This window comes from Furipterus horrens, unplaced genomic scaffold (assembly GCF_987537825.1).
Source record: "Furipterus horrens unplaced genomic scaffold, mFurHor1.1.pri manual_scaffold_2, whole genome shotgun sequence".
NCBI classification, from domain to species: domain Eukaryota; kingdom Metazoa; phylum Chordata; class Mammalia; order Chiroptera; family Furipteridae; genus Furipterus; species Furipterus horrens.
Window position 1 is genome coordinate 111,504,883 of NW_028327172.1, and position 19,378 is coordinate 111,524,260.

At 39.1% G+C, this 19,378-nt stretch overlaps 1 protein-coding gene across 1 annotated transcript in view; it reads right to left on the reverse strand.

Moving 5' to 3' along the window:
• Positions 1–19,378, reverse strand: part of HPGDS (hematopoietic prostaglandin D synthase) — a 58,199-nt gene that overhangs the window by 7,794 nt on the left and 31,027 nt on the right. Inside the window, exon 5 of the mRNA XM_090266307.1 lies at positions 4,668–4,766. Within this exon, the coding sequence (XP_090122433.1) occupies positions 4,668–4,766 (99 nt within the window). The remainder of the gene's footprint in view (positions 1–4,667; positions 4,767–19,378) is intronic.

The window sequence follows — 19,378 nt, forward strand, 5'->3', positions numbered from 1 at the left end:
CTGATAACAACAACTGAAACTGAAGCAGTAATAAAAAAAAAAAACTCCTGGCGCAAAAAAGCCCTTGACTGGATGGCTTCACAGGCAAATTTTACAAAACGTTTTGGGAAGGACTAACGCCTACCCTTCTCAAACTATTCCAAAAAATTCAAGAAGAAGGAAGACTCCCAAACTCTTTCTATGAAGCCAGTATTACCCTAATTCCAAAACCAGGTCAAGACACAACAAAGAAAGAAAACTACAGGCCAGTATCACTGATGAACATAGATGCTAAAATACTCAACAAAATATTGGCAAACTGGATCCAGCAACACTTTAAGAAGATCATACATCATAATCTAGTGGGATACATCCCAGGGATGAAAGGATGGTTTAATATTCGCAAGTCAATAAATGTAATACACCACATAAACAAAATGAAAGATAAAAGTCACATGATCATATCAATAGATGCTGAAAAGGCATTTGATAAAGTACAACACCCATTTATGATGAAAACACTCAGCAAACTGGGAATAGAAGGAGCATACCTCAACATAATAAAGGCCGTATATGAGAAACCTGAAGCCAACAACATCATACTCAATGGACAAAAACTGAAAGCATTACCCCTGAGATCAGGAACAAGACAAGGATGTCCACGCTCTCCACTCCTATTCAGCATAGTATTGGAAGTTCTAGCCACAGCAATCAGACAAGAAAAATAAAAGGCATCCAAATTGGAAAAGAGGAAGTAAAAATGTCATTATTTACAGATGACATGATAGTATACCTAGAAAACCCTATAGATGCCATGAAAAAACTACTCAACCGAATAAGTGAATTTGGCAAAATTGCAGGGTATAAAGTCAATATTCAGAAATCGAAGGCATTTCTGAATATCAACAATAAAATATAAGAGAGAGAAACTAGAAAAAAAATCCCATTCACTACAGCAACAAGAAAAATAAAGTACCTAGGAATAAATTTAACCAAAGAGGTAAAAGACCTGTACTCAGAAAACTACATAACCCTGAAGAAAGAAACTAAGGAAGATACAAATAAATGGAAGCATATACCATGTTCATGGGTGGTAAAAATCAACATTATCAAAATGTCCATACTACCCAAAGCAATTTATAGATTGAATGCAATCCCTATTAAAATACCAGTGATGTATTTCACAGACATAGAACTAATACTTCAAAAATTTATATGGAATCAAAAAGACCCCTAAAAGCCACAGCAATCTTGAGAAAGAAGAACGCAATAGGAGGAGTCACAATATCTGACTTCAAACTATACTACAAGGCCATTGTAATCAAAACAGCCTGGTACTGGCATAAGAATAGACATATGATCAATGGAATGGAATAGAGAGCCCAGAAATAAACTCAGGACTCTATGGTCAACTAATATTCGACAGGGGAAGGAACATAAAATGGAATGAGAAGAGCCTCTTCAACAAATGGTGCTGGGAGAACTGGACAGGGACATGCAAAAAAAAATGAAACTAGACCACCAGCTAACACCACACACCAGAATAAAATCAAGATGGATCAAAGTCTTAAATATAAGACATGACACCATAAAAATCCTAGAGGAAAACATAGGCAGGAAAATTTCTGATATCCCACATAACAATATTTTCACTGATACATCTCCTAAGGCAAGGGAAATAAGGAAAACATAAACAAATAGGACTACATCAAACTAAAGAGTTTCTCAACAAAATAAAACATCAACAAGATGAAAAGGGAACCAACCATATGGGAAACATATTTGCCAATGATACATCAGATAAGGGATTGATATCCAAAATATATAAAGAACTTACACCAAGAAGACAGAAAGCCCAATTAAAAAATGGGCGAAGGACCTGAACATACACTTCTCTAAGGAGGACATACAGAGGGTCCATAGGCATATGAAAGAATGCTCAACATTACTAGCCATCAGAGAGATGCAAACGAAAACCACAATGAGATACCACTTTACACCTGTCAGAATGGCCACCATCAGCAAATCAACAAACAACAAGTGCTGGCGAGGATGTGGAGAAACGGGAACCCTACTGCACTGTTGGTGGGGATGCAGACTGGTGCAGTCACTGTGGAAAACAGTATGGAATTTCCTCAAAAAACTAAAAATGGAACTGCCTTTTGAACCAGCGATTCCACTGCTAGGATTATATTCGAAGAATCCTGAAATACCAATTCAAAAGAACCTATGCACCCCTATGTTCATAGCAGCGCTGTTTGCAATAGCCAAGTGCTGGAAACAGCCTAAATGCCCGTCTGTGGATGAGTGGATCAAAAAACTGTGGTACATTTACACAATGGAATACTATGCAGCAGAGAGAAAGAAGGAACTCCTGCCATTTGCGACAACATGGATGGTACTAGAGAGATTTATGCTTAGTGAAATAAGCCAAGCAATGAAAGAAAAATACCATATGATATCACCTAATACAGGAGACTAATGAACAACACAAACAACTGAACAAAATTGAACAAGGAACAGAGTAACAGTTATCAGGGGGGAGGGGCGTGTGAAGGAAGGGGGTAAATAGGGGAAGGGTTTAGCAAAGGAACTAATATAAATAACCCATGAACATGGATAACGCGGTAGGGATTGACTGTGGGAGAAGGGGTGTGCTGGGTGGGTGGTAGCAATGAAGGAAAAAGACAACTGTAATAGAAAAACAATAAAAATTTGAAAAAAGAAAAGAAAAAGTGAAGTATGAGACGGACTTTTGGGTGGTCAGGGAAAGAAGACCTGTAAGAGGTGACATGTAAGCCACAGTTTGAATGATAAAAAGGATCCAAAGGTGCAGCAATCTGGGGCTTCAGTGCCCCCAGCTGAGGGAACACCAAGGCCAAGGTTCTTGGGTGGGAGTAGGACCTGGGTCTCAGGAACAAAGAAAGCGCTGGTGTGCTTGGAGCACTGTGAGGAAGAGGGAGGGTGAAGCCATAGACTCAGGATGAAGTTCACAAAGGAAGTTTCATACAAAACAGAAGAAACAAGAAACATTTCAAGTCCTTGGAAATTGTTCCATCAATAGGACAGGGAGAGGAACACTTTAGGAAAGGCTACTGAAGAGTCACGGGGAGGAAACGCAGAGATATGTGGTGAGGTAGCAAGTTAGGAGTTAGGATGCTGAAAGTTGCTTCTGTCACCCAAGAAGGACTCCGCAGACAGTGGTCAGAATGAGTCACAAAGAGCCACAAAAAACAGTCTGTGTCTTGCCTTCTACAATTCGGTCTCCTTAAAGGCAAGGACCCTGACCTACCACCGAGTCTAATCCAAAATTTGACTTGATTATTTTGGGCATAACTACTTCATAGATAGTGGTGTGTTCCTCTCTCAGTCAGTCCATAACATCTGGTTGTCTCACTTTTTATGATATTAACAATTATTGATACTCAGTGCCTAGGTCCCTTAATTCATCAGGGTTTGGAAAACTGTGATACGTTATTTTAATCTCTCCTTTTAACTTAACTGACATGCTTTTATGAAGACAAAGTTTGGCTATCGATTTTTCTCATCCTAAGATACAACTGGTTTTATTCAATCTCATACCCACACTTTTTGTTTGTTTTAGGCAGTTTTCAGAACAATAACTTGGTTCCATGGCATCTTCTATAAGTGGCCAGTGAAACTTTTGTGTGTGTGTGTGTGTTTTTCATTGTGGTAGTGGTGATATACTCTTGGATTCAGGTATTTTCATTTGTTTCAATCCATTGTAGTTAATAATCTTATTGCACTTTGGTTTGTCTTTGGCCAGTAAGAGCCTCTTCAGGTTGACTTCTGAGACCTTTTGACACAATCCCACTTGTCTTTGATGATTTATTTCCTTCTGGCATGACAAGGAATTCCTAGTTCATCTTTTACATTTCCTGTCCCAAATGAAGAATGAGCCTTTCTCTGAGATCCCTTTTGGTATCTGAAGACCAGTATCTCAGGCTTAGAGGTGCCCAGGACAACTGTGTTGGTCATCATTTCAAGAAAAAGAGACACAAAATGCATTTTTCTTTATCTCGAGGTAAAATACATCATGAGTTTATACTGTTGCATATAGTTCACATTCAGAAATAGAATACTTACTTAACCTCACTAATCTTACATCTGTCTTCTTTCTCCCACATAAAAGATCCTGCTTCTCAATACATCCATGAAATTTCTTACCATTTTATCCACAATATAGATATAATAATATCAAAAGTAATACCACTGTCCCAATACCATCAAAAATATAATTACTAAAAATGATGTGCAATTTTTATTTTTGTCCTGAGAAAACATCTATGAGATGTATAGTCAAATTACTGTGTTTTACATGATATACTATTTCTTAAAGTAGTTCCTCACTAACAGCGCACATAGGTACTTCCCTGCATACTCTATGCATCAGTTTGAGACAGGCAGGTTCATTTGTTTCATTTTGCTTTGTCTTTACAGTGATAGCTTTTAAAAATGTTTTTGTTGTTGTTATATAATTATATAAAATGGTTTATGGTTCCAAAGTTAAGTCTACCAAAAAAGGTTAATTCAAAGAATTTTAGCTTTTATCTCTGCTCTCTTACTTCCTCTCTCTGGGTAACATTTTTTTCCCAATACATTTTTATAAGTCTTTATCTTCACATTATATACTTACTTGTATCTTTTAAGATATAAAACATACTCACAGAGTTACCAATGAACCACTCTTTTTCCCCTAAGTATGTGTCCAAATCTCGCAGAAGATGAGGTGCATCATATATAAGTAGCTCATTAAACATCTGCTCCTAAGAGAGGGAAAAGAAGATTAAGGATCATAAGAAGAAAAATAAATAATATGGTTTGAAGAATTAGATTTTTTCTTCTTTATTTTTACATGTGAGTTCAGAAAGGAAGAGAAGTAGCTAAGTGTTGTTGGGATATTTTTTGTTTTGCTTTTGTTTTGGGGGATTTTGTTTTTAATGTATGATATTTTGAAGATTTATATCTAATTCTATAGACTTTTATAACTCATGAATTTAAAAATAAATATTTTTGTCACCAGTTCTTATAGTTTCTATATAATGACTATTTCACCCATAAAATATTTTTATGATTCTTTTCTTAATTTTTGTTAATAAAATGATTTTACTATGTTTTTACATTTCTAAAATTCCCATTTTCTTAGCCTAATTTCCTTTAAAGTTAAATAACAGCTGAAGGGAAAGAAATTAATTTTGCACAGCAAAGGAAACCATCAGCAAAATGAAGACATCCAACTGAATGGGAGAACATATTTGCCAATGATACATCTAATAGGGGGTTAATATCCACAGCTTATAAAAAATTTATACAACTCAACACCAAAGGAAACAAACAATCCAATTTAAAAAATGGAAAAGGCCCTGAATAGACACTGCCCCAAAGAGGTGGCCCATAGACATAGGGAAAGATGCTCAATGTCACTAATAATTAGAGAAATGCAAATTAAAACCACAATGAGATACCACCTCACACCTGTCAGAATGGCTATCATCAATAAATCAACAAACAACATGTGCTTCCAAGGATGTGGAGAAAAGAGAACCCTCATGCACTCAATGTTGGTGGGAATGCAGACTGGTGCAGCCACTGTTGAAAGCATTATGGAGATACTTCAAAAAAATTAAAAATGTAGCTATCTTATGATCCTGTGATTGCACTTCTGTGAATATATTCAACGAACTCCGAAACACTTATTTGAAAGAATATATGAACCACTTTGTTTGCTGCAGCATTATTTACAATAACCAAGATTTGGAAACAGCCCAAGTACCCACCAGTAGAGTGGATAAAAAGGCTGTGGTACATTTACACAGTAGAATACTACTCAGACATTAAAAAGAAGGAAATCTGGCCCAGAATGGATTGGGCATTGTCCTGCAAACAGAAAGGTCAATGGTTTGATTCTCAGGACACAAGCCTGGGCTGTGCTCCAGGTCCCCAGTTGGGGGCACGCAAGAGGCAACTGACTGATGTTTCCCACATTGATGTTTCTCTCCCTGTTTTCCTCCCTTCCCTTTTCTCTAAATATAAATAAATAAAATATGTTTTAAAAGAAAAAATCTTACCTTTTGTGACAGCATGTATGGACCTGGAGAGCATTACACCAAGTGAAATAAGCCAGTCAAAAAAAGACAAATACCATATGATTTCACTTATATGTGTAATCTAACAAGCAAAATAAACTAACAAAGTAGAAACAGACTCATAGATATAGAGAACAGACTGACAGCTGTCAGAGGGGAATGGGGTTGCAGGACTGGGTGAAAAAGGTGATGGGATTAAGAAAAAAAAACCTCATAGACACCTAAAACAGTATGGTGATCACCAGAGGGGACAGAGTCGGGGGAGGTAATGGAGGGTAATGTGAGGATAAATGGCAATGGAAGGAGCCTTGACTAGGGGTAGTGAATACACAGTACAGTGCACAGATGATGTATGGTAGAATTTTACACCTGAAACCTATATAATTTTATTAACCAATATCACCCCAATAAGTTCAATAAAATTTTTAAAAGAATATATTGCAGGGATTCAACAGTAAAGAGATGCAGCAGAGGATCAAACCAGCAATCTGGAAAATAAGCAGAAAACACGCAATCAGAGCAGCAAAAAGAAAAAAGAATCCAAAAATAAGAAGATAGTGTAAGGAGCCTCTGGGACAACTTCAAGCATTCCATTGATGTGCAAGAGAAACATTGATGGGTGGCCTCTTGTAGGCACTGGACTGGGGACCTGGCCTGCAACCCAGGCATGAGCCATTCAGTCTGCAGGCCAGCGTGCAATCCACTAAGCCACACCAACCAAGCTCATTAGATACTTCCAGTCAAGATAGTGGCATAGGTAAACACAGCTCGCCTTCTTGCACAACCACATCAAACTTAGAGCTAAAATATAGAACTATTGCTCAGAACCATGAGAAATTGAGTTGAATGGGAGTCTGACAATTAGGGAATTAAAGAAACCACATTCATCTAGACTGGTAAGAGGGGCAGAGAAGCAGAACGGGCTGGTCCCACATCCACATGTGGTGGGTAAAAATTTAGGAGCGATATCTCAGAATCAAGGAGCCCTAGCCCCACATCAGCCACCCCAGCCCAGGGTTCCAGCACCAGGAAGATAAGTCCCCATAACTTCTGGCTGCAAAAACCAACAGGGACTGAGTAAGCAGAAGAAATTGCTGGAGCCCCAAGCCAGTCCTCTTAAAGAATCCACACATGAACTTAAACAGCCTCACTCCTTCTGAGCTGCAGTTTTAGGGAAGCAGCTTGAAAGATACCAGTGACATACAGGAGGAAGTGAAGTGTCTGGAAGAAGGTGAGAGTTGGGGGACAGCTTTCTCTCAGACAGAGGGGGACCACTGTCCCTTTTCTGAAACCTCTCCCCACAGAGCAACAGAACCAGCAGGCTGGTAGTACCATATCTGAGAATCCATCAACCTGGCTAACACTGTTTATCTTGCCCTGAAGATCCCCAGAGATTCTGTCCCACCAAACTTACTGGCCCATCCAAGCTTCTTTTCCATATGAATGGTTGGTCTTGGCTCATGCTTCACAACTTCCTAAATCCTCTCAAAAAAGGAACAGCCAAACTCAGTGATATCCCAGGTCCCCCTACACCTCTTGCTAAGGGGCTACAGGCCTGGTACAAGCAGTAACCAGCCTCCTAGATTCATAGATTGGTCTCACCTGGGAACCTCCAAGCCAAGCACAAGTAGAAGCCATCTCAGATTGCTTTATAGCTCAGGAAGGGTGGCCCTGTGCAAAACACAGGTGCGGGCTGACCCTGGCCTGCACCATCCAAGAAACCCCAAAGTTCGTGCTCCCAGTGGACAACTACAGACCATGTCAGAGTACTGTCACCCTGTCCCTGCACAGCTGATCCTCCACAAAGGGTGAAGATTGGTGGTCAATGGTCATAGCCAGCTTTTGCTGCTGACTGGCCTGGGTAAACCACTCCCACTGACCTACCAACAGTATTCAAGGATCAACTACAATAGGAGGGTATACTTAGCCCACATGAAGGGCACACCTCAAGTACCCAGCTTGGGTGATAGGGGAGGCTGTGCCACTGGACCCTACAGGACACCTACTACATTAGGGCGCACTACCAAGGCAGAGAGTCATAGCACATCTACCTAATACATAAAAACAAACACAGGGAGGCTGCCAAAATGAGGAGACAAAGAAACATGGCCCAAAGGAAGAACAGATCAGAGCTCCAAAAAGAGAACTAAACAAAATGGAGATAAGCAATCTATCAGATGCAGAGCTCAAAACACTGGTTATAAGGATGTTAAAGAAACTCAGTGAGGACCTCAGCAGCATAAAAAAGACTCAGTCAGAAATGAAGAATGCACTAATTGAAATAAAGAACAATTTACAAGAAACAACAGTAGAGTGGATGAAGCTGAGAATCAGATCAATGATTTGGAAGATAAGGAAGAAAAAAAAATCAATTAGAACAAGAAGAAGAAAAAGAATTTTAAAAAATGAGGATAGTGTAAGCAGCCTGTGTGACAACTTCAAGTGTTCCAAAATTCACATCATAGAGGTATCAGAAGGAGAAGAGAAAGAGCAAGAAATTGGAAATTTATTCAAAAAAATAATGAAAGAAAACTTTCTTAATGTGAAGGAAAAAATAGACATGTAAGTCCAGGAAGCACAGAGAGTCCCAAACAAGATGGATGCAAAGAGACCCACTCCAGGCACGTCATAAGTAAAATGCTAAAGGATAAAGATAAAGAGGGACTCTTAAAAGCAACAAGAGAAAAGCAGTTAGTTACCTACAGAAGAAGTCCCACAAGACTGTCAGCTGATTTCTCAAAAACTTTGCAGGCTGAAAGGCATTGGCAAGAAATAATCAAAGTTATGGAAAGCAAAACCTACAGCCAAGATTGCTCTACCCAGCAAAGGTATCATTTAGAATCGAAGGGCATATAAAGAGCTTCCCAGACAAGAAAAAACTAGAAGAGTTCGTCACTAAACCATTACTATATAAAATGTTAAAGGGACTTATTTAAGAAAAAGAAGATCAAAACTATGAAAAATAAAATGACAAAAACATATCTATTAACAACTGAATCTAAAAAACAAACTAAGCAAACAAGAAGAACAGAGACAGAATCATGGGTATGGAGAACATTTTGATGGTCGCCAGATTAGATGGGGATGTGGGGGGAACGGGTGAAGAGGTGAGGGGATTAAGAAGTACAAATAGGTAGTTACGGAATAGTCATGGGGATGTTAAGTTCAATATAGGAAATGAAGTAGCCAAAGAACTTAAATTCATGACGCATGGACATGAACAAAGATGTGAGGATTACCTGATGAGTGGGGGGAGCTGGGTGGAGTGGGGCAAAAGGGAAAAAAATCAAGACAACTGTAATAGCACAATCTATAAAATATCAGTTTAAGGAAATTAAAAAGAAATGTGAGAAACCAAAAGATATTGTGTAAATTATACATAATTTATTAATATTTATAAATGACCTATATAGGCTTATCTTGTTCTATTGTACTTCACTTTATTGCTCTTTGAAGGTAGTGCATTTGTTTTACAAATTGAAGGATTGTGGCAACCCTGTGTTGAATAATCTGTGGTGCCATTTTTCCAACAGTATTTGCTCACTTCGTATCTCTGTGCCACATTTGATAATTCTCACAATATTTTAAACTTTATCATTATTATTATATTTGATATGATGATCTGTGGTCGGTGGTCCTTGGTGTTAGTATTGTTTGGGGAGAGAGTTGAATGAAATGGGATGTAGTTGCTGGACAGCTTTCACAAAACTCCTATCTGCTCACCTGGATAATTCTGTGGCTTTTCTTTATACACACACACATGTATACACACACACACACACACACACACACACACACACACACACAATTTCCCCCTTTTTATGTTCAGAACATTTATTTCGTCCCCTAAACAAAATCAAGAGTAAAATCCTTTTAAACACAATTCGTAGTCTCCAGATTTCTTTTGTTTTAAGTATATTTTATTGATTATGCTGTTACAGTTGTCCCAATTTTTTCCATTGCCCCCCTCCGCCCAGTATTCCCCTTCCCTCCAACAGTTCCAACCCCCTACACAGTTCATGTCCATGGGTCATGTATTTAAGTTCTTTGGCTTCTCCACTTTCTCTATTATTGTTAACATTCTCCTGTCTATTTTGTACCTACCAATTATGCTTCCTGATCCCTACACCATTTCCCCATTTCTCCTGCTTCCCCCTCCCAGCTGATAATCCTCCAAAGGATCCCCATACCTATGATTCTATTCCTATACTAATTGTCTGCTTAGTTTGTTTTGTTTTCATATTTTAGATTCAGTTGTTGATAGTTGTGTTTGCTGTCATTTTAATGTTCATAGTTTTGATCTTCTTTTTCTATAATAAGTCCCTTTAACATTTCATGTAATAATGGCTTGGTGATGATGAACTCCTTTAGCTTTACCTTGTCTGGAAATCACTTTATCTGCCCTTTCATTCTAAGTGATAGCTTTGCTGGATAGAGTAGTCTTGGTTGTAGGTTCTTGCTTTTCATCACTTTGAATACTTCTTGCCAGTCCCTTCTTGCTTGCAAAGTTTCTTTCAAGAAATCAGTTGATACAGTTATGGAAACTCCTTTGTAGGTAACTCTCTTCCTTTCTCTTGCTACTTTTAAGATTTTTCTCTTTGTCTTTAACCTTTGACATTTTAATTATGATGTGTCTTGGTGTGGGCCTTTTTGGATCTAGCTTGTTTGGGACTCGCTGTGCTTCCTGGACTTGTATGTCTATCTTCTTTGCCAAATTAGAAAAGTTTTCCTTCATAATTTTCTCAAATACGTTTTCAATTTCTTTCTCTTCTTCTCCTTCTGGCACCCCTATGATTCAGATGTTGGTATATTTAAATTTGTCCCAAATGTTCCTAATTCTCTCATTTTTTTCAATTCTTGTTTCTTCTTTTTGTACTGCATGAATGTTATTTTTTCCCTTTCTTCCAAATCATTGATTTGAATCCCAGCTTCCTTCCCATCACTGTTGGTTCTCTATATGTTTTTCTTTATTTCGTGTTATATAACCTTCACTTCCTTCTTTATTTTGTGGCCATACTCAATCATTTCTCTGATCATTCTGATCACCACTGTTGTGAACTCTTCATGTGATAGGTTGGCTATCTCTGTTTAATTTACTTCTTTTTCTGGGGTTTTGTCCTGTTCTTTCATTAGGGCCATATTTCTTTTCCTCCTCAATTTGGCAGCCTCCCTATGTTTGGTTCTGTGTATTGGGTAGAGCTGCTTTGACTCTGTTTCTTGGTAGTGTGGTCTAATGTAGTAAGTGTCCTGTAGGGTCCAGTGGCACAGCCTCCCCTATCACCCAAGCTGGATACTTGAGGTGTGCCCTTCATGTGGGTTGAGTTCAACCTCCTCCAGCAGTTGAGCCTTGGTTCCTATTGGCAAATGGGTGGGAGGGATTTACCCAGGCTAGTAAGCAGCAAGAACTGGCTATGACCACTGACCACCAACCTCCACCCTCTGTAGAGGATCAGCTGTGCAATGGCAGAGTGGTGGTGCTCCCACATGGTCTGTAGCTGTCCACTGGGTGCACTCGTACTGGATTTCCAGGTGGTGAAGCCCAAGGTTAGCCCCACCTGTGTTTTTGCCTGTGGCACCCTGCCTGAGCTATGAAGCAATCTGAGATGGCTGCTACTTGTGCAGGCTTGGAGATTCCCAGGTGAAGTCAACCTGTGAATCTAAGCTGGCTGCTGGTATTTTTGGGCCTTGAGCTCACCAAGGCCAGCTGTTGCTTGTTGAGAGGATTTAGGAAGTTGTGAAGAATGAGCCAAGACTAGCCATTCATATGGAAAAGCAGCTTGGATGGGCCTGTAAATTGGATGGGGTAGAGTCTCTGCAGTTCTTCAGGATGTCCAACAGTGTTAGCCAGGTTAATGGAGTCTCAGATACAGCACCAGCCCTCCAGCTCTGTTGGGGGAGGGCCTAGAAAAGAGATAATGGCCTCTGCTCACCCCAATGCCAGACACTTCAGTTTCTCCCTGTATACCACTGATGCTTTTCAAACTGCCTCCCCAGTGCTGGGGCCCAGAGGCAGCAAATCTGAGCAGGTGAGTCTGTGTGGGTTCTTTAAGAGGAATTGCTTGGGGATCCAGAAATTTCTTCCACCAACTCAATCCCTGCTAGTTTTTGCAGCCAGAAATTGTGAGGACTTATCCTCCTAGTACTGGAACCCTGGGCTGAGGGGCCTGTTGTGTGGCTGGGACTCTTCACTCCTGAGATGTCCCTCCCAAATTTTTATCCACTGCACATGTGTGTCAGGTCAGCCTGTTCTGCTTCTGCACCCCTACTATCCATCTTGATGGATGTGGTTTCTTTAATTCCATATTTGTCAGACTTCCATTCAACTCAATTTCTGACCATTCTGAGTGATGTTGTTCTATATTTTAGTTGTAAGTTTGATGTAAGTTTTACGCCTGCCTATGCTGTCATCTTGGCTACATCTCTGTGGCTTTTTCTAATGTACATTTCCACACTAAAGGCACACCAATGCTTGTGTATATGCAGTGTCAAATAAAAATCTTATCTCTCTGCTATTGATGTCTCTCCTTTACCCCAGGATCTCACTACATGTTTGGTGAGTCATCTTACTCTAATGAATAGCCAAACAGTATAATCATTAGTATTTAAGAGTCATTGTAAAGAATATTTACCAAAATAAATTAAATAAAGATGAAATTGGGTTATACATCCTTTTTTTCCCAGGTGTATACTTTTTGAAATGCATTTTCTTATAGATCCTAGACAGCCACTCTTATATTTGGTGGATTCTGTAATGTCCTACTGCTTCTTCCAGAGAGTTATAAGGCAGGGGGTTTTCATCCGGAGAAGTCACTACTATAGTATTCTATTTAATGGTTTTTAAAAGCACTGTTTTTAAGTTCACACTACCAAAATAATTTAGTGTCAGAAATAGGCCATGAGCATTCCTTCAATTATGCTCATCCTCCATCCCACCCTGACCCTTGTTCTTCAGACAAGGAAACTGAAACAGATACACTGCTTAACCAAATATATGTTAGTGACAAAATCAAGGATCACCAGGGTGACCAATGTCCAGAGATATATTTCGCCTTTTAAATTAAATTTAAACTAATTTTTTAAAAGAGGAAATGGATTTATTAGCAAAAAATACCAAAACATGTTTAGTTATGTGTATTTGATAGATTTTTAAACCACATGTAGAGGACTTCCAGCCAAGATGGAGGCCTAGACTGACATGCTTTATCTCCCACCACAACTAAGAAGGAACACATCTACTGTAAAACCAGAAATAAGAAGTTCCAGAAAATAAAGCTACATGGAAGTCCAACGTATGAAGTTATAAAGAAGTGGTGCTTGTCTGGACAGGTAGGAGGGGCAAAGCCAGGACAGAGAGGTCAAGCTGTGCTGGTGGCAGCAGCTGCAGTGATGGTGGCAGGATGGCGGTAAGCACAGACACCCGTATTTAAGGGGAGGTGAGAAGAACCTGGGGAGCACTGCCAGCTGCAGACCAGACCTATCAGCTTGCAATTCCAACCCCAGGGAAGGCAAACCCCCATTGCCTTGGACTGTGAAGGCCAGATGGAGCAGGGATGGAGGAAGAAGCTCCCGGTCTCTCAGCGGAGAGTAAAGGGCAAGAATCCATCTTGGACCCCCACCCCCACACAAAATACCACAGCATGGTGAGAAGGGCCACCCAATATTGAAGAGTGCACAGGGCTCCACCCCCTATAGCATAGACAGTGTGACAGCTCTGCCCAGGAAGCAAAGGTAAACACAAAACTGTCAGGATGGCACAGATCATGATAGATATCCCAGTGACACAGCTGACCAGACAGCAAATATCTAATCTAACAAAGCAGCAGATAAAAAATCTTTCTGAGGCACAGTTCAGAGATTTGGTTATAAGAATGCTTACAGACCTAACTGCAGATCCTAAACAAGATGGGGAAGGAGGGAAGGCTAGTCCTGCTGAAATGAATAAAAACACTTACAAAATAAGTGGTGAGGGAAAGAAAACCAGGGGTCAAACCAACAAATCAGAGCATAGGGAGAGAAGAAACAGTCAACCAGTGCAGAAAGAGGAAATGAAAAGTGAGGAAAATGAGGACAGGCTCAGAAACCTATGGGACAGCTACAAGCGGGCCAACATCCAAATCATAGGGTTGCCAGGGGGTGAAGAGGAAGAACTAGAAATTGAAAAATTATGTGAAAAAATAATGAAGCAAAACTTCCCTAACTTGGGGAAGGAAACAGACTTACAGGTCCAGGAAGCACAGAGAGTTAAAAAAAAACTGGACCCAGGGAGAACCACACCAAGACACATTATAATCAAAATGTCAAAAATTAAAGATAAAGAGAGAATCTTAAAAGCAGCAAGAGAGAAGAAGAGAATCATGTACAAAGAGGTCCCAATTAGACTATCAGATGATTTCTCAAAGGAGACCCTGCAGGCAAGAAGGGACTGGCAAGAAATATTCAAAGTAATGAAAATCAAAACCTACAGCCACAAATACTCTATCCAGCGAAACTGTCATTCAGAATAAAAGGGCAGAGAAAGTGCTTCCAGGACAAAGTAAAACTGAAGGAGTTCATTAGATCCAAACTACTATTATATGAGATGTTAAAGGGACTGGTTTAGAAGAAGGAGGATCAAAACTATGAACATTAAAATGAAAACTACATCACAAGAACCAACAACAGAAGCTAGGGAATCAAAACAATGGCAAACTAAATAGGCAACGAGAATGGAAAAAAGAACTATAGGTATGGGGAACATATTGGGGGAGGTCATCAGGGAGGGGGCAGTGGGTAAAGGGAGGGAGATGGTACAGAAATTAAGAAGCATAGTAGGAGGGAGTGGAGTAGATAAGAAGATGTTGAGAACTATATGCACAACCAATGGGCATGGACTAAGGGGCAACTGGAGGGAGAGGGGGTCACTGGGTGGAGGGGAACAAAGGGAAAGTAAATTGGGACAACTATAACAGCATAATCAATAAAGCATATTAAAAATAAAAATAAAGCACATGTAATAAGGAAACTATATTCACTATTCATCTTTACTTAATCAATATTCTTCTTTAGAAAATTCTACCTGACCACAAGGTGGCAGCAATGCAACTCACTGCAAGGAGACTAGGGAATGAAATACGAAAGACCTGTGTGCAATTCTCTTTGTATACTAGCCAGGTTCTGCTTATGAATCAGACAGTCTGTAGCTATCTGCAATGTTTCTGAAACACGTTCTCCCTTCATATGATTTAGTCATGAACTTGGATTATGTTCTGTGAGATTTTTTTTTTGAGGTAGGTGGTATGTAAGAGAATTCTTAATCTAATATAAAAGTATAATGTTACCCTTATCATAAACACTCAAGAACATTCTCCTCTGTGAGGTGGCCACAGCAGGGTATGAAATAGAGAAAGAGATAAGGTTAAGTCCATAAATCGACAGACTGCCAATAGTGGGGTCTTTGGTATGTGGAATAAAAGGCTTTAGATACTTTTTCCTATAGTGTTGATTAGGTAGCTACTTGTCTGTGCATTTATAAGGGTATGTAAAATATAGATGTCCTGTCTGACAAATAAAAGAAAAAACAATGAGTACAGGACTAAATAATGATGCTGTAATAATTATAGTAGCTAATGTTTATTGAACACTTTCCACCCAGCCATAGGTACTATTACCATTTAATCTTCCCAACATACACCAAAGTAGATTCTGTGGTATTCCAACTTTACAGACAAGAATTTGAGCTATTGATAGGTAGTCAAGTGACAGCTAGTAGGAAGGGAATCAGGATTTAAGCCTGGCATTCTGACTCTGGCGTCCAAATGTATCTCTATCTTCAAAGCTGAGGTTTTATTTAAGACTTTGTCCTGTTTAGACATGAGTGTGTGTCTCCCCACACACCTTATATCAATGTCAAGGAAATAGTAAAGATGAATATTTTCATGTTTTAAATATCTATTCAAATCAGAAGGTCCTCATTAAATAAGAAGTGTTTAGAACAAATATGCTTAAATTAGTAAGACTGCCATCTGCTCTGCGCTGTAGCTTTTGGGTATAGGCCTTAAGCTATAAAATGCACAAAATATTCATGCACCGGTGGCACTGCACCCAGTGGTTAAGAACACGGAGTCAGAGGGACTGGTTTAGAACTCCTGTGTACTACGTACCAGCTAAATAATGGTAGGCAAGTGACCTACACTCCATGAACCTTAATTTCTTCATCTGGAAGTTAAGGATAACAACTGTTTCTCCCCCAAGGGACTATTTAGGAGAAAGTATGTCTAGGTGGTGAGACTAAGTTCCCTAGCCAGGATGACTTGTTGTATGACTTAGGCAACTGTATGACTACTGTTCCTCAGCTACTTTATCTGTGAAGTGAGCATGACAATAAAAAGCACTTCTTTTACAGGAGGATGGGGAGACTGACTGAGATAATACATGTAAAGTGGTTAGAGCAGCACCTGCAAGGTGAGTGTTTGTTAAATTTAACTCTTCCTATCACTCATTTATCAAATATTTAGTGCTTACTAAAATAAGGCTTTGAGATAGATGTGGAGGTATACCAGTAAATAACACAGAGGTGATTCCTACCCTCATGGCCCCATCTACTGGAGGAGACAAACATAGATAACTATCAATCTATGCCAAGAGTTTTAAAATATCTTCTTTTTCTTTAAAGTATATTTTATTGATTATGTTGTTATAGTTGTCCCAATTTCTTTTTGCTATGCTCCCCTCTGCTTAGCATTTTCTTACCTCCAGCAATCCCACCCACCTTAGTTCATGTCCATGGGTTGTGCATGTAAGTTCTTTGGCTTCACCTTTTCCTATATTATTCTTAACTTCCTCCTGTCTATTTTGTTCCTACCAATTATGCTTCTTGATCCCTGCACCATTTCCTCTTTTCTCCCCCTTCCTCCTCCCAGCTGATAACCCTCTAAATGATCCCCATACCGATGATTCTGTTCCTGTTCTAGTTGTTTGCTTGGTTTGTTTTTGTTTTTATTTTTTAGATTCAGTTGTTGATAGTTGTGAGTTTGTTGTCATTTTAATGTTCATAATTTTGATCTTCTTTTTCTATAATAAGTCCCTTTAACATCTCATATACTGTAATAATGGCTTGGTGATGATGAACTCCTTTAGCTTTACCTTGTCTGGAAAGCACTTTATCTTATCATTTATTTTAAATGATAGCTTTGCTGGATAGAGTAGTCTTGGTTGTAGGGCCTTGTTTTTCATGACTTTGAAATCTTGCCAGTCCCTTCTTGCCTGCAGTTTCTTTTGAGAAATCAGCTGACAGTCTTATGGAACTTTACTGTAGGTAACTCTCTGCTATTCTCTTGTTGCTTTTTTCTATTTTTAATTATTATTGTTTTTCAATTACAGTTGTCCCATTTTTCCCCCATTGTGCCCCCCCAGCTCACCCCTTCTCCCACAGTCATACCCCCTCCCACCATTGTCCATGTCCATGAGTCATTTATATATGTTCTTTGGCTAAACCCTTTCCTTACTTATCCCTCTTCTCTCCCTCCCCCTTTCCCCTGATAACTTTTATTCTATTCCTTGTTCAATTTAATTCATTTGTTTGTGTTGTTCCTTAGTCTCCTGTATTAGGTGATATCATATGGTATTTTTCTTTTATTGTCTGGCTTATTTCACTAAGCATAATTCTCTCTAGTTCTATCCATGTTGTCGCAAATGGCAGGAATTCCTTCTTTCTTTCTGCTGCATAGTATTCCATTGTGTAAATGTACCACAGTTTTTTAACCCACTCATCTACAGATAGGCACTTAGGCTGTTTCCAGCACTTAGCTATTGTAAACACTGCTGCTATGAACATAGGGGTGCATAGGTTCTTTTGAATTGGTATTTCAGGATTCTTCAAATATAATCCTAGCAGTGGAATCACTGGTTCAAAAGGCAGTTCCATTTTTAGTTTTTTGAGGAAATTTCATACTATTTTCCATAGTGGCTGCACCATTCTGCATTCCCACAAACAGTGCAGTATGGTTCCCGTTTCTCCACATCCTCGCCAGCACTTGTTTGTTGATTTGTTGATGATGGCCATTCTGACTGGTGTGAGGTGGTATCTCATTGTGGTTTTTATTTGTATCTCTCTGATGGTTAGTGATGTTGAGCATTCTTTCATGTGTCTATGGACCTTCTGTGTATCCTCCTTGGAGAAGTGTTTGTTCAGGTCGTTTGCCCATTTTTTAATTGGGCTTTCTGTCTTTTTGGTATTGAGATGTGTAAGTTCTTTATATATTTTGGATATCAATCCCTTATCTGATGTATCATTGGCAAATATGTTTCCCATATGGTTGGTTCCCTTTTCATCTTGTTGATGTTTTATTTTGTTGAGAAACTCTTTAGTTTGATGTAGTCCCATTTGTTTATTTTTTCCTTTATTTCCCTTGCCTTAGGAGATGTATCAGTGAAAATATTGTTATGTGGGATATCCGAAATTTTCCTGCCTATGTTTTCCTCTAGGACTTTTATGGTGTCACGGCTTACATTTAAGTCTTTGATCCATCTTGATTTTATTCTGGTGTGTGGTGTAAGTTGGTGGTCTAGTTTCATTTTTTTGCATGTCCCTGTCCAGTTCTCCCAGCACCATTTGTTGAAGAGGCTCTTCTCACTCCATTTTATGCTCCTTCCCCTTTTGTCAAATATTAGTTGACCATATAGTCCTGGGTTTATTTCTGGGCTCTCTATTCTGTTCCATTGATGTATATGTCTGTTCTTGTGCCAGTACCAGACTGTTTTTCTTGTTGCTTTTAAGATTTTATTTTTATCTTTAACCTTTCCTTTGGCATTATAATTATGATGTGTCTTGGTATGGTCCTCTTTGGGTCCAACCTGTTTGGGACTCTCTGTGCTTCCTGGACTAGTATGTCTATTTCCTTTGCCAAATTAGGAAAGTTTTCATTTGTTATTTTTTCAAGTAAGTTTTCAATTTCTTGCTCTTCCTTTTCTTCTTCTGCCCCGATGGTTTGGATGTTAGTATGTTTAAAATTGTCCCAGAGGTTCATAATCCTCTCCTTGTTTTGGTCAATTCTTGCTTCTTCTTTCTGTTTCAGGTAAATGTTTATTTTTTTCCTTCTGTTCCAAATCATTGATTTGAATCCCAGCTTCCTTCCCATCACTGTTGGTTCATATATATATATATCACTTTGTAAAAGCTTCATTCCTTCCTTTATTTTGTGGCCATGCTCAATCATTTCCCTGAGCATCATGATCACCAGTGTTTTGAACTCTGCATCTGACAGGTTGACTATCTCTGTTTCATTTAGTTCTTTTTTTTTAGAGTTTTGTTCTGT